At 43.5% G+C, this 26006-nt stretch overlaps 1 protein-coding gene and 1 non-coding gene across 2 annotated transcripts in view; both read right to left on the bottom strand.

Annotated features, from left to right (window-relative positions):
* MTHFD1L (methylenetetrahydrofolate dehydrogenase (NADP+ dependent) 1 like) overlaps positions 1 to 26006 on the bottom strand; it is a 214176-nt gene that overhangs the window by 180025 nt on the left and 8145 nt on the right. The window contains exons 5-8 of the mRNA XM_024122544.2: positions 23845 to 23969; positions 21692 to 21792; positions 20139 to 20275; positions 5614 to 5725 (exon numbers count right to left, since the gene is read on the bottom strand). Of these exons, the coding sequence (XP_023978312.1) occupies positions 5614 to 5725; positions 20139 to 20275; positions 21692 to 21792; positions 23845 to 23969 (475 nt within the window). The remainder of the gene's footprint in view (positions 1 to 5613; positions 5726 to 20138; positions 20276 to 21691; positions 21793 to 23844; positions 23970 to 26006) is intronic.
* On the bottom strand, positions 20799 to 20932 carry LOC112064657 (small nucleolar RNA SNORA70). Its single transcript, XR_002891590.1, has one exon. It is a non-coding gene; the product is annotated as a small nucleolar RNA SNORA70 (small nucleolar RNA).

The following is a 26006-nucleotide window of genomic DNA, read 5'->3' on the forward strand; positions in this document are numbered from 1 at the left end:
GAGGGCTTCTCATCGCGGTGGCTTCTCTTGTTGCGGAGCACGGGCTCTAGGCACGCGGACTTCAGTAGCTGTGGCGGATGGGTTTAGGTGCTCCACGGCATGTGGGATCTTCCTGGACCAGGTGTCGAACCCGTGTCCCCTGCATTGGCAGGTGGATTCTTAACCACCGTGCCACTAGGGAAGTCCATGACCACTCTACTTTTATTTTTTTATTTTATTTTATTTTTTTGTGTGTGGTATGCGGGCCTCCCTGTTGTGGCCTCTCCCGTTGCGGAGCACAGGCTCCGGACGCGCAGGCCCAGCGGCCATGGCTCACGGGCCCAGCCGCTCCGCGGCATGTGGGATCCTCCCAGACCGGGGCGCGAACCCAGTTCCCCTGCATCGGCAGGCGGACGCGCAACCACTGCGCCACCAGGGAAGCCCCACTCTACTTTTAAATTATCCATTTTCCTGGAAGTTCTTTGCAAGAAAGAGCATGAAACAAAAGTAAGTGTCTTGTAATGTTCTATTGTCAAATGTATTAAGGGTGTTGGAAAATCATATCCCTCAGGTGTTGTTTAAAGATTAGCAACACTTCAGTTTTATAAATCATATTCAGGCAAAAGCCAAGAGTCTACAGAATGAGAGAGAATTGTTTTCTTTTGTTTGAACCACTAGAGATCTGATCTAAAGGTCTTATCCAGCCACTAAGGAAAAGAAATATGCTTCCCTCTTTCTTACCTCTATCTTTAAATGATGGAGAAATAAGAAAAAGCTACATTCTAGGATGTGATCTCAACTTATAAATGCATGTTACAGGAATAAATCACAAATACCCATGTGAATGAAGACTGATTCACCTACAGAATTACACAGTGAATAATTTCTCCCATACTCTTAGCCACGGTCTTGCATAAAATAGAATATGGCTAAAACAAATGAAGACTTTAAAACACAACACAAAAGACACATACACTCACATTTCAAACTTTAGGAGAATCTTGTAGGGACCAATATTTCTCTTTTTGAAGAAGAGTTATCTGAATTCCAGCAATGCTTTTAGGATGTTATTTTCTTTTCCTTCTACTATATTCCATCCAATAAAATTGAGTGTAATTTTTTCATAGGAAAAAATCTAAGATGGTTATCTCAAGTTGACTGGGTCAGAAGTTAGTTACTTCTTTTCTATTGTATACTTCAAAAATTTTCTATCATAACCACTGTATCATTTTTGTAAAGTTCTGAATCTGGAGAAATTGAAGCAATTAAGATGGTAACTCAGTGAATCAGGAATACATTCTTAATAAATTTCTTGGCTGAGGAGAATTGAAAAAGGAAATCATTACGTCACCCCCTTGCCTATGCAGAGGCAGGGCCCCACCCGGAGGGGTGTCCACACTCAGTCTGTGAGTCCAGCAGGGCTCCCATCCCAAACCAAATGGGTCTTTTCACTTCCCACTAACCACTCCCCATTAACTCAGAGTTCCTTCCTCCAGGGACAAGTCAGTGAATCACTTTAAAAGATGGCCTTTCATCTATAATTTTTCTTATAATAACCAAACTTGCCACAATCGGAAAATTTAAGGCTAAAGCGTTATAAGACTTTCCCTGGAAATCAGAACAATCCTTTTCTGACAGGAGCTGTGTTGAGGCCACCCTGGAATTTTAGCAACTTTGATTAGCATGAGTCCTGGGATGCAGCCCAGGGCTCCCTGCTGACTTACGTTTGCTTAAAATGATGCTGTGAACCACTCTGACCCATAAAGTTGCTGTTTTGATACTGTTCTCTGGGCCCAAGTATTAAGACCAGTTTCTCCTTTGTCCCATTTGGTACATCAGAAAATAAGTTTGAATATTAGAGTGCACAGTGGTTTTGCTTAGGATGAATTCTGACCTTTAGCAAGCAGAGCATTACAAAATCACAGCCCACTTCCTTCATTTGAAATAATTTTTTTAAAAATAAAATTATTCTTATAGCTAGAAAACTGAACACTGCTATGTCCCTGTTTTCAATCTAAACATTAGACTCATGCCATAGAAGAGTGAACAGATCCAACAAGTTAGGTGTAACTGTTTTCCGAGCACTGCTTCTGGGATATCAGCCATCAAGAAGATCTCTCTGGGGATTAGGTATTCAATAAAATGCCTCTATAGAATGACCTCATCATAAATCACCATATTCTATCTATTTTTACAAGGTGGGGAAGGGGAACCCTGTACCATTAAGATGACTATGAAAATTTCATTATAAAGCCCTGCCTTCACCTAATCATAAGTGTATTAAAAATTCTTTTTCTCTGAAGTTTAAATAAAAGCAACTTTCCTTTTATTAATGCTTGAAAAAGGTCTTCATTTGTTTAAAGTGGAAAATTATATATAAAAGAGAGGGAAAAGGCCTTTCTCCAATTTACTCATAGATTAAATTTTCATACTAATTAAAGTGGCTAAAATTAAAAGTTTTGGACTTCCCTGGTGGAGGAGTGGTTGAGAATCCACCTGCCAATGCGGGGGGCATGGGTTTGAGCCCTGGTCCGGGAAGATACCACATGCCGGAGCAACTAAGCCCATGTGCCACAACTACTGAGCCTGCGCCCCAGAGCCCGAGTGCCGCAACTACTGAGCCCACATGCTGCAACTACTGGAACCCACGTGCCTAGAGCCTGTGCTCCACAACAAGAGAAGACACCACAATGAGAAGACCGTGCACCTCAACGAAGAGCAGCCCCCGCTCGCCGCAACTAGAGAAAGCCCATGCTCAGCAATGAAGACCCAACGCAGCGAAAACAAAACAAAACAAAAAAACTTTTGACAATTGAGAAATGTAATGCTATTATAAATAGTACCGACTCATCCATTTAATCAGTGTAGCATTTTTGATCTTTGCCTTGGGGCCGTCAGCCCTGTTTTTAAGTGGGATACAAGTTCAAGGAAATTTCTCTATATCTGCAACTAACTTAAAAGTGCAATCAGGGCGTCCCTGGTGGCACAGTGGTTGAGAGTCCGCCTGCCGATGCAGGGGACACCGGTTCGTGCCCCGGTTCGGGAAGATCCCACATGCCGCGGAACAGCTAGGCCCCTGAGCCATGGCCGCTGAGCCTGCGCGTCCGGAGCCTGCGCTCCGCAACGGGAGAGGCCACGGCAGTGAGAGGCCCGTGTACCGCAAAAAAAAAAAAGTGCAATCAATTAGAGTACAATTCTGAGTCCATGTTTATTCACTCAGTATTTACTGACCCCTTCCTACGTGTCCGGCACTGTTCTGGGCACTAGGCATTCAAAAATCAATAAAACCACCACTACTGGACCAGATAAATTGAAAATAAACTAACTGCAATCAGTCTCCATACAGAACTGTTAAAACATAATGCTTGGTCTTATTTTTTTTCCCTCAAGAGAATTGTTACATCTAAATCTAATGTTTTAAAAATGCCTTTAAAAAATAAAAGCCCTCAAAAGAAACTTATTAGAAATGGGGCACCGTTTCACCAATAAAACACATGGCTCATGGGGATTCCCAAAGGAACACTGAAGCCGATTCTCCTATCTCCAGCCAGGATTGTACCAAAATCATCCTCAACATATAAACTCTAATAAAAAACAGCAAGTAAACATTGTAGCAAGGAAACATTCATTAAAGAAAATAATAATAAAGTCATAACTCACTATCCTAGTCCAACTAGGATTCTGAGCAAATCTACAGTGCATGTTCACTATTAATGGGTTAGGCATTGTTTTTTTCAGGAAAAAAAAAGAAGTTATACCCAGAAATTACATATATTTCAAAGAAGTAATTTAGTGCATGCCTTCTATTTGTTAAAAAGAGCCATTAATCCCACATTCATCTTATATTGTACCTCAAATTGCTTTATTCGTGTGTGTGCTCATCTGTGAACTGAGTACATGAGCATTTTGGGAAATTCCTGAGCATCTTCCTTTCAAAGCACCCCAAACAACCCCCTAACCCTTCAGCTCCAAGGGGTTTTTAATCTGATTGGTCGATTCTGGGAGGAGCTACATTTCCCAGAGAGGAAAGCGCATTATTTCTCTTTTTGAAGAAACAGTTAAATGAATTTCAGTAGAGCTTTTAGCATATTACTTTCTTTTCTTTCCATTGTATTTCAATAAAATTAAGTTTAGTGCTTTTTTAATGGAAAAATGTACAATGGTTATCTCAAGGTGACTGGATCAGAAGTTACATTTATTTTCTCCTTGATACTATTCTCTATTCCACTCTGTGTTCCGGGGCTGCCTAAGTTTCAAGGTCTAGAACTCCAGTGTGGTACCGGTAGAGACCTCTACTCCTTTTGGCCCAAGTTCTGACCAGCTCTGCGGGAAAAAACACCATCCTCCTGGACAGTTCAGTACAGCCTCCCCTACCACATGTTGAAATTTGGAGGCCACGGGTAACAAAGAGGGTTCTCTGTCTCCCTCTGCAATTGTCTCTTGCATACACATGTCACTCAGGGTCTTGAGGGAGTGGGCTGGGTGTGCTAAAGCTCTCTTAGCCTGAGTGTCTTTCTGTGAATGAGAAAACGGTGTCCCTACTGGCCCCTGGGCTGAGTGCCCTGGGGCTGACACAGCTTCAGCTACCCTGAGGGTGACCTGATGCGGTCCAGGACGTTCCTGGGTCCCTTGGCAAATACCATCAAATATCAGCACCCATCCTAAGACCTCTTCTGTTTCTAAGGGTGACTTTCACAGTGTTTTGAAGTGACTTGTGGCTCCAAGGGAGTGCTTGAGGGGGTCACTGCAAAGGGAAATTACAAACACAGGGGAGCTAGTCTCCACTCCCATCCCTCTGGTAGCTGTGTTTTCATCTGCTTTTACGTGTTGAGGTTCATCTAAGACTGCTTTAGGAGAAAGGATTCAGCTGTTTTTTGAAAGACTGTGAAAACCACTGTTTCTAGTTTACCTCACACATGTAAAAATTTCCTACTTTTTTTTTTTTTTTTTTTTGTGTGGTATGCGGGCCTCCATCTGTTGTGGCCTCTCCCGTTGCGGAGCACAGGCTCCGGACGCGCAGGCTCAGCGGCCATGGCTCACGGGCCCAGCCGCTCCCCTCTGGAAAAAAGCTCAACTACTGTCTGAAATAATTTTTTTTTTTTTTTTTTTTTTTTTTTTGTGGTATGCGGGCCTCCATCTGTTGTGGCCTCTCCCGTTGCGGAGCACAGGCTCCAGACGCGCAGGCCCAGCGGCCATGCCTCACGGGCCCAGCCGCTCCGCGGCATGTGGGATCCTCCCAGACCAGGGCGCGAACCCGGTTCCCCTGCATCGGCAGGCGGACGCGCAACCACTGCGCCACCAGGGAAGCCCCAAAATTTCCTACTTTAGGTCACAACCGACTTGACTGCTTGATGCTAGAGGCTAGCAGGGGACAGGCTGATGAAGGGGGAAGAACAGACGAGGAGGAGGAGGAGGAGGAGGAGAGGCCCTTAGTGCAGCTGGCATCTTGGCTGCTCTTTGCCCGACAATATGGTTCCAATATCAAGTAACCCAAAAGGCAGGCACATTACCTATGTACGTATGTTGACAGCAACCATCATTTCAGGAACATACTCTTCTGAAGAAGATTAACTTTTCTCATAGCAATCTTACCTATTTTGATCAGTGGCCTGGCACCAGTTTGAAGACATTTACCTGACAGAAAGTCATGGGAACAGTCGAGAACAGTAGTGCCTGGTTGAATCCAAGAAAGGGGAATCTCTTCCGGCTTGGGTGAGCCCAAGATCACAATGTCAGCCTCATGAAGCTAGAAAGAAAAAGAAAAACACCACACGCATTTTCCACTGTAGCATAAAGACGTGACGATCAATGCCAAATGCCTTCAATGTAACAGACAACAATCTTCAGAGTTCAGTTCCACACGGATGCACTGACAGAATCACTTTACTAATTTACTAATGTAGCTCGTATTAGTACAAACCAAACGTGATCATCATATCCTAGAAAAAAAAGGAAGCTTTAAAAATTTCTTCAGGGCGACTTCCCTGGCAGTCCAGTGCTTAAAACTCTGCTTCCACTGCAGGGGGCTCGGGTCTGATCCCTGGGATGCGGCATGTGGGGACCTACGATCCCACATACCGCATGGCACGGCCACGAAAAAGAGAGAGACAGAGAAGGACAATTCCATCATTGTGATCTGTACAGCAACAAAGAAAATAAAGTGTTTACTCTTATTAAAAAAAAAAATTTCTTCAGGGCAGTCACTTCGGCATATATACTACGTGTAGTCTTATCATTTACATGTTTTCAACACTAACTGCAATATCAAGCAAAAGGATGGGGCCAAGGAAACTGCACTGATGGGAGGAGGAGACTGCAAGCCGAATGGGGTGGACAGCATCCTGACTCACGCAGCATCCTGACTTAGGGGGGAGATAGTGCTGGTTGCAATGAAGCCACTTGAAGATCTGGCCAGTGCAGGGAGCCTTCCGGCCTGTACAACTGCATAATCAAAATTAGACCCATATGGAACTTGTACTAGGATCCATGGACAGATTTTCAAGAGCTCAAGCAAGAATCTCATTTTCCTTGAGGTCCTGGTTAGTCTCTTGTCAAACTGTCTGTTTGGTTTTTTTCTTAAAGAAAAAGGAAACAATGCAACCACTGCTACAAAAGACATTCACATGTCTGCCCTGTTTGTATTTTGATAACACAGCACAGGAGGAACATGTCTGGAAGGACGGTTATGAAGTAGGGTAAGAGGTTGGCTCTGGCCTCAACAGAAGAATGACCACCTGTCCCAGTACCAACTAAGCAACCAAAGACTTCAAACTGGATCCATATGTGGAGGGAGAGAGCTGAAGAAGGAATCTTAGACCCATGGGGAAAATACCAACAACTGCGCATGTCAGCTCACAAATACGTGAAGTTGGTGTCATTATACCCATTTAATGGACAAGTAAACTGAGGCTCAGGGAGTGTAAGTACCTCTATGGTATGTCCTGTCTCCCCAGCGAACCCAGCCTTGGAATACTCAATACTCTATGAGGCAGAAAGAGAGGGAAGCTGACGGCCCTCCATTCTGTAGCGCCGACGGCCCCTCCCCCATTGCTTTTTCCACAGACTTCAATGCCCTGCAACTGACTGCAGACTCTTCAGAATCAGACAGGAACGGAATACAAAACACAAAAACACCCCCAGTGCCACTACCCTCGCCCAACCCCCCAACAGCCCAGGAAGTGAACAGGCTCCAATGGTCCTCATCCGCTCTCAGCCTGGACATGCTGATCGCTGAAGATCACGGGGAAGGACCAGGTCAGCTCCTCAGCCCGAGTCTGTAACACTGTTTGGGCAAGAGGCTGCATCGGCTAAAGTCTCAGGAGTCTTGGGAACAAAAAAGCCAAGATCTAGAGCAGCTCCAAGCTCCCATGATAGAGGAGAAGCATGGTGAAAATGTAAATGCACAGGTTAACATCCCAGAAACACCTGACCAGCTGGATCATGCAAACAGGGGAGAGCAATTCAATGAGTACCACTAATGAGGCCGGAAGGTGCTCACTGCTTTTCAGCACCGCCCTTTATTAAAGGCACAGGAAGAGGAATACGTTAAAACGGTTATCTCTGTGCGTTTGTATTAATCACATTCAAAAAGAGGTCCCTACTGGAAAAACCACTTGTGCCCAAGTCACAGTACTGTGAACCCGAATTAAGAGGTTTACAGCCAATCTTCCCAGCAATCTAGCGCGTTAACGCCCCATGGGTTCTGTACAGATAGAACTGAAAGGCAGCCAGACTTGCAGGTGACGTTATATTTAGGGGAAAAATGTGTTTTTATGGAAAGGGGGTTTTAAACATCTGATGAGAAAATATCTGTGTTCCTTTACCACTGCAGACACTCAACCACAGTAAGACTTGAAACACAGATGCTTAGCGTGTGGCAAGCGATCAGCGGATAAGAAACGCCATTTCGCCGCATTTTCCACGCCCGACGGCGGCAAAAACAGAACATGTTAAAACATCTACAGAAAGGAAGTTAATATGTACAAGACTGCAATGTTCATTTTGGAAAAAGCCAAGGATCACAGGTTTAATTGAGTCCCCTAAGAGCACTTAGTTTCCTACATGTGGTGTCTTCGGTACAACCTGTTCTTTTCATTACTGATAAATCTCATTCCGACCCCTTAACTGTGCACCTAGACTCAGCTCGAAAACGGGCTGTGCTAACAAGCAACTGGTGGGGGGGCAGTTGATCCTGCAAAGGCCAAAATCTCCTCCCCCAGCAGTGATGCATCGGAGAGGCTAATCTTTCTGGAAAGGAAAAGTGCTAGATGCTTAAATCAATAAATAACCCACGAAGGCCCAGGCGAGGTTTTTAACGAGCTATGATTCAAGGAGAATTATCATCTCACTGGCTGTTTCTACTTTCTTCCTCCCTAATGGGAAGGACCCTGGCCAAAGCCTGGCTTGAAACTTTACTCATAACAAAATATTGCCTTCTCTGCTGAGACTTGAGTGGAAGCAGCTTTCAGCGCACCGCCCACTCCCCAGGCAGAAGACCAAATGTTAAAACAATCGCAAGACACAGACATGCAGGCATTTAGCGTGGAGCACGTGGGAATGCGGAGGGTTTAGATACCATGAAAACTACTCTTCTGAAGTCACTGCTTTTTCAGGGAGTGTGGATGGGGGACAGGTCTCAGAATACGGAGGGGGAGATGGAGGACGGATAGGACTTGCAGAGTTAAAAGGAACCTCACAACTTTGTATTTAGCAAATGAAATGCATTTTAAAATGGAAACTCCAGAAAGGACAGCCCCACCTTCCTAGTTAGAAGACAGGACTTACGCTATCAACGGTTTTGAAAGGGCATATATGAATCTCGGGCATGAGATGTGTATGCCTACAAAAGGTAGGACAGGTTAAAAAAAAAGGGTTTGGAGCTATGTCCTGAAGCATCGTGACTGAATTACCCGAGACCTATCAAACCTGCTTCTACATCCTTCAAAAGTTATCAACACAATTCAGAAAATAAAGTTCAAAATGAAGAACAACACTTAAAAAAAAAAAAAAGGTACTTTCTCCAGCAAAGACACGCTTCTCAAATTACAGCGACTGAAGAGAATAAAAGAGATCCAGGATTCTTTAGTGAATATACGCATTCACCTGCCATCTCTCAAGTGCCACCTGGGGCAGACGCTGAGGTTGCTGAGGGTTGGAATATAAAAATCCCTGCCTACAAGATTTGAGAGCTGGGGATCTTCAAGATGGAGGCGCAGGACAAACCACTGGAATACGGAAGAGAAACAATGAAACATTCGATTTCTACTTCTTTTGCCCACACAGTTGGTAAAACACTTAAAAACTCTGCTAGTGTTTAACACCCGGCAGGCAGTCCCTGTGCGCCAGGGACATCCGGCAGCTGTCACACACAGTTAAGTACAGGGAGGGGCCGGGAGGGAGGGGAGGGAGGGAGGGAAGGAGGGAAGGAGGGAAGGAGGATGGGAGGTGACTCGGCCCTCATTCTTTTACTTTCAATGAACTGGGACACTGTGGTTAGTGCAAGCCGGATGAGTGGCTTTACAGATCACACCATGTTCGCAGAAGAGTCTTCACAGCGCTCTGCAATGACAGGGCGTGTCTTGTGAAATCTCATGTGGCGTGGAGGCCCCGTGGCTATCTCATGGCAAAGTCCTAAAAAGAGTGAAGTGTTTTTCTTGTTTATTAAATGTCACTTTCTTTCAATAAATGCCAAATTCCCGAATTGGCTGATCTTTTCTTGATAACAGATAAGTAGTTGTCAGACCGGGCTACTCTGGTTGCCCTCACGCCATCAGCTGTGTCTCAGGAAGATTACTCTGGATGCTGGATTGAGAAGGATCGGAGGGGCTGAGAGGGAAAGCATTATATACTGCAGCAGGCAGAGGACAGGGCCGGTGGGAAGCTGGATGCCTGGAACTGACGAAGGTCAGGAGGGCAGGGGTGCAGGCTGGGATCTGCCAGCATTACAGACATAGTGAAAACTAGAAGCTTGGACAAGATCCCCGAGGGAAACAGGGAGAATGGGGAGAAAAAGGTGTTTAATGCCTCCCTTGGGGGCACTCATCTTAAATGACTAAAGAAGGGAATAAATGACATGACTCTGGTGCGACCCCAGACGCGGGAAGGAGGACTGGGTGTCTTCAAGCAGGCCGCTAAGGGGAAAGGGTGTGGTCAACCGGTTCCAATGATGCCCAACGGCCAAGCAAGCTAAAAGCAAAAAAAACTCAGTTTTTTGGCAATTAGGAACTCATCAGTGACTTTATTATAGAAACGGGTATGGGGGGCAACCATGCCTGGGTAAACTCTTGCCCTTTGAGTCCAGTGTAATCCCTGCCTATGGAGATTTCACCGAGGCAGAGTTTTTCATGAGCAGAGTCCCTGTTTATCCATAAATCATTCAGACTTAGAATGTCTAACTTTTTATTTGAATTAACTGAATATCTACCAAAGGATTCTTGCTCTGTACCCATGGATAAATATACATATTTTCCTGCAATATTAAGCATACTATCAAATGAGAACATCAAGAATGTCAAACCATGTTCATTCAGATGTTGTAATACTTTGGCAAGATAAGAGAATGAGACTCAGCAAAAGGTACCTCCCCCACTTCAGCAAGTTATCTCATCCCAGAGAATTTTTTTCCTTTCTGGAATTGCCTGTGTTTCTTTTTTCTACTCTCATCTGTGGTCAGTAGGACATTACTGGCTTTTAAAATTAAGACCTACTTCATAAACCAGAATGACTACAAGCCAAATGGATAATCTGGGAGTATGATCACAGCACTTATCTCCCCAATTTTCCCCCCAAAGGTTAATAAATGACCTTCCATTTTCTAAAACATTCATGTCTTACTTCATCATTCAACATATTTACTGCTCAAAGTATGAGAAGAGTGTATCAAAGACAGTCATTTGTGGCCCAAATGATACAGAAAAGACAGTTAATCCCTCTTCAAGTTTACTTGATTCTCACATAAATTATGATGGATGATAAAAGGAAAATGCACCCTCAAATCCAGTAATGGATATACTTTGATTCATCAAGAATAATTCCCTTTCTCTCACCCTAGGAAGAAATAAAACTAAAAAGTAGGGCTGAGACACACACACACACACACACACACACACAGCGTGAGCTCACACCTGTGTATGCGTGTGTGTCTGTGCGTGTGTGTATGTGTGATGAGAGATAATCTGATATGACAAAGACTCAGAACCACGTAGCACAAAAATGTGGAAAAGACCAAGTTATGGTCCCCAGAGCCACGAGAAGCAGGCCGCACTTCAGAGGCAGGACAGCCTTATGATTTACGGTTATGCCGTGCTGAAGTTAAGGTGAATTGATGAGCCTGTGGGAAATTCAGCATTGCGTCGCATTTCCCGCCATACCTGTGCTTTCCAATTCTGAACCCTGGGCTGCACAGAGGATTTCTGCCTCTCACTTTCCCCTGAGTAACTCTCTGGCCTCAGTTGCCTCCTTGGAGAAGAGAAGAAGCTGCACTTGACAGAGAAGCATTGAGGTGCTGAGGGAAGAGTGTGGCAGGTGGGGTTTGTAAGACCCGGATTTGTATCCAGGCTCTGCTCCTTTTCACTGACAACCAGGGTCAGGGCACCATACATAACACCTTGCTTTCAGGATATAACGCTAGTGAGCTAGTATATGAAAAGACTTTGAAAACGAAATCTGTACACAAATGTAAGGTGCTTTATCATTATAGATTATGTTAAGACCTACCAACGAGAGTATTCTAATTCTACATCCTTAGGAAGCATTTACACTGGAGAAGAAGGGGTAAAAGCTAGAGCCAGGCTCTGCCGATGGTGCGGACAGGCAAGCAGGGATGATCTGTAGGTGGATGGGAGGTGACGTCACTGGCCTGATCTCTGCAGGACACAGCCTGGAGCCCCTTCCTTTGTGCAGTACCTGCCTTGAACCATCTGAGACTTCACACGCCCCCTTTGGATCTCACGCCAAGTTTCAACAGATTCTCTCAGATCCCTTTCTCAATGCTGCTAAATATAAATGGCCTGATTTGGGGGCTTTTAAAAAAGTTCTATTCCTTCTCTGGTGTTAATAAGCAAGACAATGATCAGGCAGAAGCAAGAGTGACAGGAATGGGAGCTGACACCCAAAGGCATTTTCAGTCCGTGAATATTGAAAAATCTGTCAAAGAAACTCAGGGGGCTACATTATCCAGGTCACTTAATCACACGTTACTCAGTAGCCTTGGTATTTGCTGGGCACAAGATCTGTGGTGCCCCGGGGTCGGTGGTATCTTCTCCACCCAGCCACTACGGGGGGGTGGGGGTGGGGGGAGGAACTCACATCACTGAGGCTGTACTGCATGTCCACACACCTGACGAGGGTGCCCCCCACCCTGCCCTCTCAAGAGGGGGGACACATCCCTTCTGAAGAGTGTCCCTGGAGGGGTGGTGAGAAGCCCAGGGCTCAGGGAGCAACTGGCTTCCTTATCTTAGGAAGATATCTGTGGGACAATTAACTGTGGGAATGAAACAATGGCGAACTCAACCCAAGTCTAATGCCTTGGGCCTCGGTCTCGCTGATGTTCCCCGTCCGAGCTGTCAGATACTTCTGGGTTTTAAAGATTAGACTTTAAAGGTACTTTTAAAGATTGGGTTTTGTGATTATCTGGAATAAGAGCCGACATGGGATAGGGGCTAAAAATACTGGCTGTACTGCCACCTCTATCGTTTTTAAATTATACACATTTGCACAGTCTCTTTACTTCTCTGAGCCTCAGTTTCCTCATCTATGATATGGGAAGAGTGAGAGTCCTACCTAACAGGATGGCTGCAGAATCAACGAGATAACACAAGTGAAGGACGGTCCTGGTTCACAGTAACCACTAACTCAATGATTATTAGCTGTCCTTACCGCTGGTACCATATGCTACTGGTTTAAGTGGAGCCTCTCTGGTGAAAAAGAATTATCATGCTCATCAGAGATCTTGGAGGCCAGAAGGCAGTGGGATGACATATTTAAAGTGCCTGAAGAAAAAAAGATCTGTCAACTGAGAATTCTATATCCAGCAAAACTGTACTTCAAAAAAAGGGGAGAAATGAATACATTTGCATATTAAACAAAATGGAGGGAGTGCGTTACCATGAGACCTGCTCTACAAGAAGTGAAAAGACACTAGTCAGTAACTCCAAGCGGTGTGAAGAAATGAAGATCTCCAGAAAAGCCAGTATTCTTGTATTTTGGGTTTGAAACTACACTTATAATTTCCTACCCGATTTAAAAGACAAATGCATTAAAAATTATAAATATAAAAAAGAAAAAAAAACTCGTGTAACTTGCCAATCTAGTCCAGTTTAAAAGCTAGGGTTTTCCAGGAATTCCCTGGTGGTCCAGTGGTTAGGACTTGGCGCCTTCACTGCCGTCGGCCCGGGGTTCGATCCCTGGTCAGGGAACTAAGATGCTGTAAGCCACGGGGCTCGGCCAAAAAACAAAAGCTAGGGTTTCCCCCACAATCTCTGGAAAATAGATTACTTTTTCAAAATCACGTATAATACACATATATTTAGAATTTTCCAATTCCCTTTTTAAGGCCTTTTGTAAGCCATGCTGTGTACCGAATTTAAAGTGGAAATGACTCTGTGATAATTTAGCTTGGCTCAAGGAAACAGCCTACTTTGATCCTTCAAGTGTGAAAGACCTGTATTTCTTCCTTCTTCTGTTAGTGCTAGTTTTGACGATCTCTGTGCTCAGGAGAAACAAAATCCTCTGAGACAAACAAAATAAAACGGTTCTCTTACTCCGGGGTTATTTCTTATACACGCAGCTGGGACTGACCCGATTCGCTGCAGCTGGAGGCCGTTTTGCCATCATCGTCCAGCTGCGCCCGACCGCAGATTCAGAAGAGGCTTTCCAGCCAGTGGAGCAAGTGAGGGCGTGTAAGCACAGCCCCGGGGTGCCTGCCAGCCTCTCTTCCCTGGAGAGGGGCACCACTCCACCTCATAAATACTAAATGCAGAACATTTGCTTTTGGTATCAGAGTGAACTCCTTGGGGTGAGGAAGAGGACATCTCCAAATCTAGGCCAATTTTCACAGGGCGGATGGCTGTCCCCTCCTACACAAGGGTGTCATTCCACTCCAGGGGCCTGGGGAGCTGAGTGAGGGGCCTTCGTTTGGGCGGAGGAAGGAGGGCGATTCCTTATCTGGACCCAAAAAAAAATCACACTCAGTGCTTTGGGGTACCAACAGCTGATGCTCCACCGTGTGTAGCTAATTTGGATCAGGTGCCCAGACATTCTTCCCCTCTCCCATGTAAATACAGAATGCATCTCAAAGCAGAATGCATCTTTGTTTTGATGCTGCAAAACAAAGCAGGAAACATTCTGAATTTTCAATCATACTCTCAGAGGGGCATACACTATCAAGCTACCAAATACAGAAGTCAACCCTCTTTTCTGTACTTCTCTAAAAAGGCAAATCTCAATTCTCATGTTCAGACTCCATGAGATTTTATGCGTAATCAGTATCCAAAGACTATCTTTAGATCTAGGCAGGCTGTTAGAGAAGGGATCCATTTCTATTTAACTCAATGTAACTACTCCTCAAAAATCGTAGGAAGGACTACTATTCCTGGAAGGAGTGACTGGTAAACCAGGAATCCCCAGGAGACATGATGTGAAGTGGCGCAGCTTCTGAGTAACACAGGCATCAGGGAAGGAAGAGGTCCACAGCCGTGGAGGTGAGGACCAGAGGGAGAGCCCGGACTGGCCAAAGCCGGGCACCCACTCTCGCAGGGACACCGTCTCTTAGTTTTCCTCCAATAAGGAACCCTGGGTCCTGATTTTTTATTAGCTCCTTACCATGTGATCACCCACTGGCCTTTCCATTTCCACACTGAGACTCAAGTGCACATCCGTATGGTGAAACTTGCCAGTGTCCTTCCTGACTCACCATCAATAACAGCCAAGCTCTTACCAGGGATCCTGTGCTAAGCAAACTGACGTGATCGCTGAATGCTCACAGCAGCCCCATGAGGCAGGGGGTATTATGATCCCCATTCTGCACATAAGGAGACAGGCTCCGAGAGGTTAAACAACAGATAGGGCTCGAATCCAGAGCTGTCTCCACCGATGCCTATGTTTTATCGCTTCCCGAGAACACAAATGTTGTCTCTGGCTCCAGACCTTCAAAGACAGTTCCTACCGGTTGCAGCAGGCTGCGACTGCTTCAAGGTCATCCCAAACTTGAAAGCCTACATGTAGTTTAGGAGGTGGCGGACAGGACTCCAGTGTTACAGTCACCCCCCGATTCCCAAACCCTCACACCCCCCTGGGGTTTGGAAATCCCCCACCAGATGGCCAACAGGGGGTCTTGTCCCATGTCAGGTACAAATAAGCAGGTAAGAAATGCTTTTCAAAGATAACGTCCTGTGACCTAACAGCTATAATCCTTTGCTTGTTCTTTTCTCTCCCTGATACTTAGCATTGGTGATAACGAGAAGCTAAATGGGCCATAATCTTAAAACGCACTGTTAAGATGCACTTATAATGCACTATAATCTTAAAATGCACTGTTGATGGAATTAGAAAACAAAAATCCAAATCTGTTGTTAAATTTATACTTCTAAGGATTCTCACAGTGGAGGTTTTCCAAGGGTGGACACAGCCTGTCCCATTCAGGTGTCCTAGGACACTAACGTGTGCCTGGGTGTTCTCTGCACCACATTAATTGCCATCACTGTGGTCTGCAGAGGGTGCACTGACCCTCTAAAACCAGGCCCAGCAATGGCCTGTGTTTTAGAAATAAAATATAGGAATACTGAAAAGTCAAATGTCAGGCAGAAGCATGGAGGCATATCAGCGGGAGGTAAGTGACTAGTGAAGTTGGCTGCTAGCACCAAAAAAATGGAAAGATACAGCCTTTATCCTGTGGTGTGAGGGGAGCCTGTTGTATGTAAGTAAGTCAGGTAGAGAGGGCCAAACACCAGAGACCAAATGAACTTTAAAGACAAGTACAGGAGGGCTTCCCTGGTGGCGCAGTGGTTGGGAGTCCGCCTGCCGATGCAGGGGACGCGGGTTCGTGCCCCGGTCTGGGAGGATCCCACATGCCGCGGAGCGGTTGGGCCCGTGAGCCATGGCCGCTGGGCCTGCACGTCCGGAGCCTGTGCCCCGCAACGGGAGAGGCCACAGCAGTGAGAGGCCCGCGTACCGCTAAAGACAAGTACAGGAAGCCCGGAACCTTTCCCTATTTTTGACTATAAAGTTGAAGCAATAAGAGTGGAAGTTGACAGCCTGTAAGATTCACAGTGGTGCCCACTGTAAGTGCCAAGGACTTAAGAAAACAAAATGTGTGTGCAATGTCAGCTACTGAAAAGAGCCTTCTTAGACATGCGGGAACCAGAATGCTATTCAATTTCTAGATTCTCTACAGAAAAAAGCCTTGTAATCATCGTTCTCAAAGTTAGGGTGAGCTTTATCCAAAAGAGTCAAGGTGATTTATTTCCATAATAAAAAAACATGGCCGCTGGGCCTGCACGTCCGGAGCCTGTGCCCCGCAACGGGAGAGGCCACAGCAGTGAGAGGCCCGCGTACCGCTAAAGACAAGTACAGGAAGCCCGGAATCTTTCCCTATTTTTGACTATAAAGTTGAAGCAATAAAGAGTGGAAGTTGACAGCCTGTAAGATTCACAGTGGTGCCCACTGTAAGTGCCAAGGACTTAAGAAAACAAAATGTGTGTGCAATGTCAGCTACTGAAAAGAGCCTTCTTAGACATGCGGGAACCAGAATGCTATTCAACTTCTAGATTCTCTACAGAAAAAAGCCTTGTAATCATCGTTCTCAAAGTTAGGGTGAGCTTTATCCAAAAGAGTCAAGGTGATTTATTTCCATAATAAAAAAAGCACTTTGAAAGATGTCTTTGTTGTTCAAAAATACAGATACAACTAGCAAAAGTATCTGTGACAGCTGTGAAAACACTGAATTGCCAATGAAGGCATTTTTCTCTTTTTCGTCACAGCTGTTGAGTTCAGGGCAAGTTTACTGTCCTCTTCTACTAAGCTTCCCAACCTAAAATCCTGGCCTCTAAAGTATGAAACATTGTCCTTGAATTTTCTTGAATAGGCTGCCACCACGTGGTGACCACTAAAAAAGCACATAGGTTGGAGTTTAATTGCAAGACCATGTTGCTGGGCTATTTTAAAACAAGAAGGAATTATGTACATCAGATCCACCTGCCACTGAAAAATTACAAATCTCAGTCGAGAGGCCCGTCTCCCCTGGACAGGACTACAACTTGTTGGTTTCCATCCTCACGCTGCAAAGTGAAGAACATGTATTTTTAGATTTTGGTAATTTATTGTACTTAATGTGCTTTTTTTTTTTTTTTTTTTTTTTTTTTGTGGTATGCGGGCCTCCCTCTGCTGCGGCCTCTCCCGTTGTGGAGCATCCCGTTGCGGGGCACAGGCTCCGGAGCGCAGGCCCAGCGGCCATGGCTCACGGGCCCAGCAGCTCCGCGGCATGTGGGATCCTCCCAGACCGGGGCGCGAACCCGGTTCCCCTGCATCGGCAGGCGGAGGCGCAACCACTGCGCCACCAGGGAAGCCCCTTAATGTGCTTTTAATTTAACTTCACTTTGCTTGAAATTTGTGAAATTCATTGTCAGTTTTTGAAATTAAAAACTTTATTAACTATTTCAGACATGAAAATGTAAAAGAATAACATAACACACCTGGACATCCCGCCCATTGCCTAGTTTAAGGAAAGGCATGACCAACGTAAGTGAAGGTCCCCTAGTCTCCTCTTACCTACCTGCACATCTTTGTCCTGTCATGGTTTTCCTGATCTGATTCACAGTTTCCACTCCTTTCTTTATACTTTTACCTTATATGTATGCAGCCCTAAAAATATATACACGGTACTGATTTAAAACCCTATATAAATGGTGTTAGATGAAATACAACCTTCTGCAACGTGCTTTTTTCCAATGAATGCTATTTTTAAAAATTCTTTCTTGTTGATATTTACAGCTCTAGCTTTCTTCAAAATTGTCTTGTTTTTGTCCTTGTGCTTCCATGTAAATGGAATCAGCTTGTCAACGTCTACACAATAATATTATGTCAGGATTCTGATTCAAATTTATAGATTGATTTGGGGAGAATTAGTATCTTTAAGATGAGTCTTCTTGGGCTTTCCTGGTGGCGCAGTGGTTAAGAATCCGCCTGCCAATGCAGGGGACACGGGTTCAAGCCCTGGTCCGGGAAGTTCCCCCATGCCGCGGAGCAATGAAGCCTGTGCGCCACAACTACGGAGCCTGCGCTCTAGAGCCCACGAGCCACAACTACGGAAGCCCACGTGCCTAGAGCCCACGCTCTGCAACAAGAGAAGCCACCGACCGCAATGAGAAGCCCACGCACCGCAACGAAGAGTAGCCCCCGCTCTCCGCAACTAGAGAAAGCACGCACGCAGCAAGGAAGACCCAACGCAGCCAAAAATAAATAAATAAAATTAATTAATTAATTTTAAAACAAAAAAGATGAGTCTTCTTATCTGTGAATATGGTATCTCTGCTTTTAATTGGGTCTTCTTAATGACATTCATCAAAATTATATAATTTCTTTCAAAAGGTCAGAAATAACTTTTGTTAAATATATTCCTAGATACCTTATATTCTCATTGTTATCATAAATTGTATTTCTTTAAAAATTAATTTTCTAACTGTGGGGAGTAGTGTTTAGAAATGCAATTGATTTTTGCATGTTGATCTTATATCCAAGAACCCAGATGAACTCTTACTAATTCTGATATTTTAATAGGTTCTTTTGGACTTTTTAGGTAATCATATTACCCAGGATTGATGACAGTTTGGTGTCTTCCTTTCCGATCACTATGAATTTTCTTCCTTTCTTTCTTCATATGACTGCATTATCTAGGAATTCCCACACAATGCTGGTTAGGAGTACTAATAACAGGCACCCTTGTCTTTCCTAATTTCAGAAAATGTTTCTAATATTACACTGTTAAATGAGATTTTTCACTCTAAGTTTTTTTTTTGTTTTTTTTGTTTGTTCGTTTTGTTTTTGTTTTTGTTTTTTTGTGGTACACGGGCCTCTCACTGTCATGGCCTCTCCCGTTGCGGAGCACAGGCTCCGGACGCGCAGACTCAGCGGCCATGGCTCACGGGCCCAGCCGCTCCGCGGCGTGTGGGATCTTCCCGGATCGGAGCACGAACCTGTGTCCCCTGCATCGGCAGGCGGACTCTCAACCACTGTGCCACCAGGGAAGCCCTCTAAGTTTTTATAGATGTTTTATCTTGTTAAGGAATTTCCTTAAATTCCTAGTCTAATGTTTTTCTCAGGAAAAAATCATAATGAATATTAGATTTTATCTAGTGACTTTTCTGCATCTACTATGGTGACAGTATAGTTTTTAATCTGATAATGTGGTTAACTACATTAATACATTTTAACAGATTTTAATGTTAGACCCCCTGCAATCCTATGATAGTCCCAATGGGATACTGGATTTGGTTTTCTATTTTGCTAACGATTATTTCATCTATGTTCATAGGTGAAACTGGCCTGTAATTATCCTTTGGCATCTTGTCACTGTCTGCACTGGGCACTCATGAGTTAGGAAATGTTTTTTTTCTATTCTCCAGAGAAAATGTTCTTTACTGTGGTAACTCATTTATAAAACGACCTAGTGCCTTTTTTGTTTACTTGTTTGCTGGGTAGGCTGATTCAATGTCTTCAATTATATATAAGACTACTCAATTTTACTTGAATCCATTTTGTAAGTTACAGTTTCTAGGAAAGTTTTCATCCCATACAATTTTTCAAATTTATCAGCATAAAGTTGTTCATAGTCTCCTTTTTAAAAAATAATTTTTGCTTCTGTGGTTATGTCCCCTTTTTGTTCCTAACATTGCTGGTGTTCTCTCTTTTTGTCTTAATTATTTTGGCTAGTGGTGTGTCTATTTTACTAGACTTTTCCAAGAACCATCTTTTGGCCTTGCTGATAATCTCTCACATTACATACTTGTTTTCTATTTCGGTAATCTCTGCTCTTTTGTTTTCATCCTTTGAGATTTTCTGCTGTTCTTTCCCTAACTTTTCATGTTAAACGATCAGCCTATGCATTTCAGTCCTCCTTTTCTAATATAGGCATTGGAGGATATGTTTCCAACATGAAAGATGCTTACCTTGCTTTGAAGCTGAGGTGTTTTCCACTGGGAGCTCATTGTCATGGACCCTTTTCTCTGGAACAGGCATTGCAGGGTGGCTTCCAAAGACCCATGGGCTCCTATTACCAAGATCTTCTTTCCATCTAAGTTGACACCTACCCACCAAATGGAAATTCAGTATTATAATCAAAACTTCAAAGTCTTCCTCCCATACAGCTTTAATGTAAGGAAAAATAGCTTTTATTTTCACTTAATTTTTGGACAGGAAAGCAGTATTTATTGGTGGGCGTGAGTAAGGAGGGGACAGCGCCAACGCTCTCATGAGTGAAGGGCTTGCCATTTGTCCAGGGGGGCCACGATTAGGGATGTATTTGATCCCACAGCTATCTGGGATGAGCCACTTTTCTACCACCATGTTTTCATATTCATCCGCATTTAACTTAGTAAATCCCCACTTCCTGGAGATGTGGATCTTCTGGCGGCCAGGGAACTTGAACTCGGCCTGTGCAGGGCCTCAATCACATGGTCCTTGTTCTGCAGCTTGGTGCGGATGGACATTACGATTAGGCCAATGTGGACCCAGGCCACTGTGCCCTGGGGCTTTCCAAAGGCACCGCACGTACCTGTCTGGAGCCCAGACTGGGGACAGCATGGCAGACATGAATGTCCACTGGAAAGGGCTGTCTCGAAGTCCCTTAGGGCAACCCATACAGGCAAGAGGCTGCACACACTACCAAGGAGGCTGCTGTTTGCAGCCATTGCACACTGGGCTCCCATGGGGAAAAGAGCAGGGTTGGCTTAATTGGTTGCAAAAAAATAGCCTTTTAAAACTTGGCCCTCTGAGCACCAAACCTACAATGACTATAAGCCATAACTTATTCCTTCTGTGCAAACTTTATGGTACAGTGACCTAGAATCATCATCCTAATTATCCATATGATGGAAAAACACTGTCTACATGGATTATCTCAGAGATTTGAGCTTAATGGCTAATGTCCTAAAGGTATATCTTGAAAGTTAATCTTCTAATAGGACTTTGGTATATATTTTGGAATTTTTGTTCAATCATTTCATGTTTGGGTGTAGGGAGGGGCATTGTCTCCTTTTCACTCAAGCTGGTGTACAGAAAAAAATTAAATATTGATTACTGAAAGAGATACGGCTCACTGATAGATCCTAATCTAGGTTTCTATACCCTAAACTATATCTGACAGCTTCTTCATTTAAGTTTTAAATATAAAACTTATCTAGGTTTACATATTGACAGATTTGAGAAGTTGAAACTTGAAACATTTTTCATTGTGGTTATTTTGAGGGTTTCATAAGACAAACTGAGAAAACACAGGTTAATCATTCATCTTTACCAATTTCTCTTTAAAATTATAATACAGCTAATCTTATTAGAAAAATCTGCCAGTCATTCATATCTCCTAAAAGATGAGAAAAATAAAGCTGACACTGAATATCGCTTCTGTGTTTCAATAAGTGTCTTCCAGAAACAAATCCTTACTAAAAACTCACATAAATAACAAAAAGTAGAAAATAGCAACATTTCTGAAGGAGCATCATACCTGACTTTTCAAGAAGTTCAATTACAGCTCTGGCCACAGGTGAAACAAAACACTCACGGGCATCCCCACGTACCAACTTCCCCAGGTTTACATCCGTTACTCTGAATCCAAAAATAAGAGAACAAGTAAGTCAAGCTTGGCCAAAACTCACTCATCTGTAATTCACAGGAATTAATCCCAAATACCATCCAAGTCAATATTCGATATGATGAAATAAAATTTATCTTTTAAGGCAGGACAAGAAAAGATTAAATATAAAATTCTCTCTGCGTGGTTGTTTGGGCCTCTTCCCTCCTCGTGTGCAGTGTGTATCGGGGTTAAACATTAACCAGAGCTCCTCAAAGATGAGAATCCTTGCTTATTTTTTTCTTCTGACACTCGCGATGTAACTTCTTAAAAGAACAGTGTTCTTTCCCAGCTCTGTAGGGGGTCATGGTGATTTGCTGCTCATTTTGTACACGCTTACCTGGACTATATATCCGTGGTGAACTTTATGTAAAACACCAGTATGTCATTTTGATGTGCAATCCCTTCTCTCAAAAATGTTTATGACTGTGCCTTCGACTTCTAACAGGTGGAACAGTTCTCAGAGCTTCCTGAGAATCTGCTTCCTGGGTTATAATCCTTGGTTTGGCTTGAATAAAATTCCCTTTTTTCCTTCTTAATTTGATAGTTAATTGAATTTTCATCGACAGATAGGTAGGATATATTAAATTATCAAATAGAAATGAAAGAGTGGGCAGGAACAGAGGTCATTAGCTTCTAGAGCAGCCCCTCAGGCAACTCCAATGTGGTCCCTATGAGTCAGGACGACGTTGGGTGTTCTGGTTCTGCCTGGACAGCAGGACCGCAGCTGGAGGCCACGTGGGGCTTCACTGCACCAAGGTACAGAACTCCGTTCAATGGACTACATGGAATGGTGGCCCTGGATGTGTGCAATGCCATGGTCCTGCAGCCACTTTATCCTGAGGAAATTTACATGTCCATCAATATCAAAGTCCAGAACCAATCCTAGAAATCAGGGGTGACCTAGAAAGACTTGGATTCAAGGTCTGATCCCCTCTCGACATCAGTACTTATCTCCTTAAGGAAATCAAGGAAAAAAATGAGGGACCATGTCCTTTCAATGCCTTCTGTGTTCTTCCTCAGTCAAACCCAGGACAAAATAGTCCCTAACTATTTAGCTTAAATTGATGGTCTCAATACAGGTTAGTAACAAAATGGAGATACTTAGAAAAGTTTTCATAATTCTCTCTTTTTATGAAAGACTGGAAACTACACCTTGATACCCTGGGATTCTGGATGTTTTCTAACTGACTAGAGTCTCTTCCCCCTTTATGGTTTGTCTGCTATAGGATCGGAGATTTTCATGACAATTTTCTACCCATGTTTGAGTCTGCCCTAAGTCACAACAGAAGGCTAGGATAACGGGGGAACCTGGGTATGCCAGCGAGGTGCTGGTCACTCAATCCAGTCCCTATAGGACTAACGTTATAAATTTGCTTACGACCCTGGAATGCTAAATATATCACGTTCTTTCTGGCCACGATACAAAAATTTCTTATTTCCATGTAGGAAGATGAGGTTTTTAACTTCCAGGAAACATCATGAACTCCCATATGGATGGTCAGTATTCCTTGTCCCATGAAGCTTACATCATGACACGAGTCTAAGACCAATATCAGAGCACCTGATATTCATAGTTTTACCCTCAAATTTCAAATAAAACCTCACGTTATGAATGTAAGTGCTTGCTTTGTTTTTCTCCGCTGGCCTGGGACTAAGGCAGAATGTGCTACTGTGGTGAAGCTGGTCCCTGGGTTTTTTCTCTGGTTTGGTAGAATTATCAAGGAAAAGGAAAAGCTATTAGAAGAGGAGAGCTGGCTAAGGACTCTGTAGGTCAGACAGGAGCTTCTCAGATGAGTATGATTTGGCCAAAATGGCACCCAAGCACTACAAAAGGGCAAGTGTATTTTCTCAAATAGGTACTTTCTTAAGCATAATTTTACAAGCCCTCCAACTCCTGAAATATTTAAAATGATTTCATTCATGGCTCAGTTACTGACATAGTTGAAAGAGCAGAATTTTAAAGAATTCACAGTAGAAAAACTAGTTTAGCAAAGAGTCGATTGTTTTCCTTTATATGTTCTCACCCATCCACATCTTTTTCTGGTTTCAAGGCATTGAGGATTTTGTTGCTAAATGAGGTCTCGGAGATCTGAAGGGCAAGGCCATGTACTTTGGTGTCTTCATTAATCTTCAGAATCTCATCGATAATCTAAAGTGAAAACTAAAGTCAGTTTTGCAAAAATAAGACCCAAGAAAAGACGCTTTATGTAAAAAATAGATTCATAAAAATGCATCTGTTTTAGTTTCTTTTTTCTCCTTGTTGAAAACCTGGTGCAAAGCAGAATGAAGAAGTCTATGTTCCCTCTAACCACATTTATAAAAGCCTGGCTGAATTTTTTAGTGACTTCAAGTCTTTCTTAGTGCTCTATTCTCTGCCAGAACAGAACAAAACAAAACCAAAGCTCAACAGTTAATAAAGTTGAGATCAGCAAAAGACTATTCCCTGTCCACAATCAGATTTGAGCCCAATGTAATGCCAACTTTCAGGGAGGCCAGGACTCAGGAACCTCGAGCATTCCAACCTGGCCCAGAGAAGCCTGTGTTGCAAGCACACTGTGCTTAACCAAAGCTTACTAATCATGACACTCAGGCCCTCCTGTTCTCTGGACCAGAATGGCATGTAGAAAGCATTTCCAAAGGCTTATGACGGAAAACCTCTAAGCATAGATAGCTCCATTTTACAGGAAACACTAAAATAATTTGCTATTTATGAAAAAGACCAAAGCAATATGGGAAGCTAATATAATCGCTATTGAATGGCCAGGTATGTCTTTAAATAAGCAATGCTCTGGCCTCTCTGTTTACCTCTATTTTATGCCAGGATTTCACTTAGCAATGTTACTTGTTCATAACTAAGAGAGATTCTAGCTCGTAGATACAGATCTCACTATGAGAAGTGTTGGTTTACCATTTCTGTTTTACTATCTAGCAAAAATCATGATGGTATTTCTACCTGGTAAAAGAAGAAAAAGCTATTTGATATATTCAGAAAACTCAGAAAGAAAATTTTGTTTAATATTCATCATTCTGTCATTCATTCAACAAATGTTGAATGTTTTGAATATCTACCTTGTACCAGTTCTGAGTAAAGGAAATACAGTTGTAAGAAAAAGATCTGCCCTCATGGAGCTTATATTCTAGTAGAGAAGACAAGATCAATAACAACAACAACAGGGACTTCCCTGGTGGCACAGTGGTTAAGAATCCACCTGCCAATGCAGAGGACAGGGGTTCAATCCCTGGTCCAGGAAGATCCCACATGCCTCGAAGTAACTAAGCCCGTGCGCCACAACTACTGAGCCCGCGCTCTAGAGCCTGTGAGACACAACTACTGAGCTCGCATGCTGCAACTACTGAAGCCCACTTGCCTAGGGCCTGTGCTCCATAACAAGAGAAGCCACAGCAGTAAGAAGCCCGTGTACCGCAACAAAGCGTAGCCCCCGCTCGCTGCAACTAGAGAGAAAGCCCTCGAAGTAACTAAGCCCGTGCACCACAACTACTGAGCCCGCGCTCTAGAGCCTGTGAGACACAACTACTGAGCCCGCATGCTGCAACTACTGAAGTCCACTTGCCTAGGGCCTGTGCTCCATAACAAGAGAAGCCACAGCAATAAGAAGCCCGTGTACCGCAACAAAGCGTAGCCCCCGCTCGCTGCAACTAGAGAGAAAGCCCGTGCACAGCAACAAAGACTCAATGCAGCCAAAAAAATTAAAAAGTACCAATGTCACTAAAGGCCAAAGGAAACTAATTAAAAAAACAAAAAAAAGAAAGAAACGTTAAGGAATTTCACACAAGAACATACAAAACCAGAGATAGCCTCATAATGTTATAATGTATAGTTTAAAAAACAGTCATAAAGGATGAAGAGCTACATTATTTGACATGGTAGCCCCTGGATACACGTGGGTATCTAAATTTTAAAAAATTTAAATTAATTAAAAATTAAAAGTGCAGTTCCTCAATTACACTACAATTCAAGCAATCAATAGCCAAGGGGAAACTAAAGGAGAAGGAAATCCAAAAAAGAGGGAATATATGTATACATATAGCTGATTCACTTTGCTGTAGAGTATAAACTAACACAATATTGTAAAGCAACTATACTCCAATAAGAATATTTTTAAAATACTGTGACAGGGCTTCCCTGGTGGCGCAGTGGTTGTGCGTCCGCCTGCCGATGCAGGGG

This window comes from Physeter macrocephalus, chromosome 10 (genome assembly GCF_002837175.3).
Source record: "Physeter macrocephalus isolate SW-GA chromosome 10, ASM283717v5, whole genome shotgun sequence".
Taxonomy (NCBI): Eukaryota; Metazoa; Chordata; class Mammalia; order Artiodactyla; family Physeteridae; genus Physeter; species Physeter macrocephalus.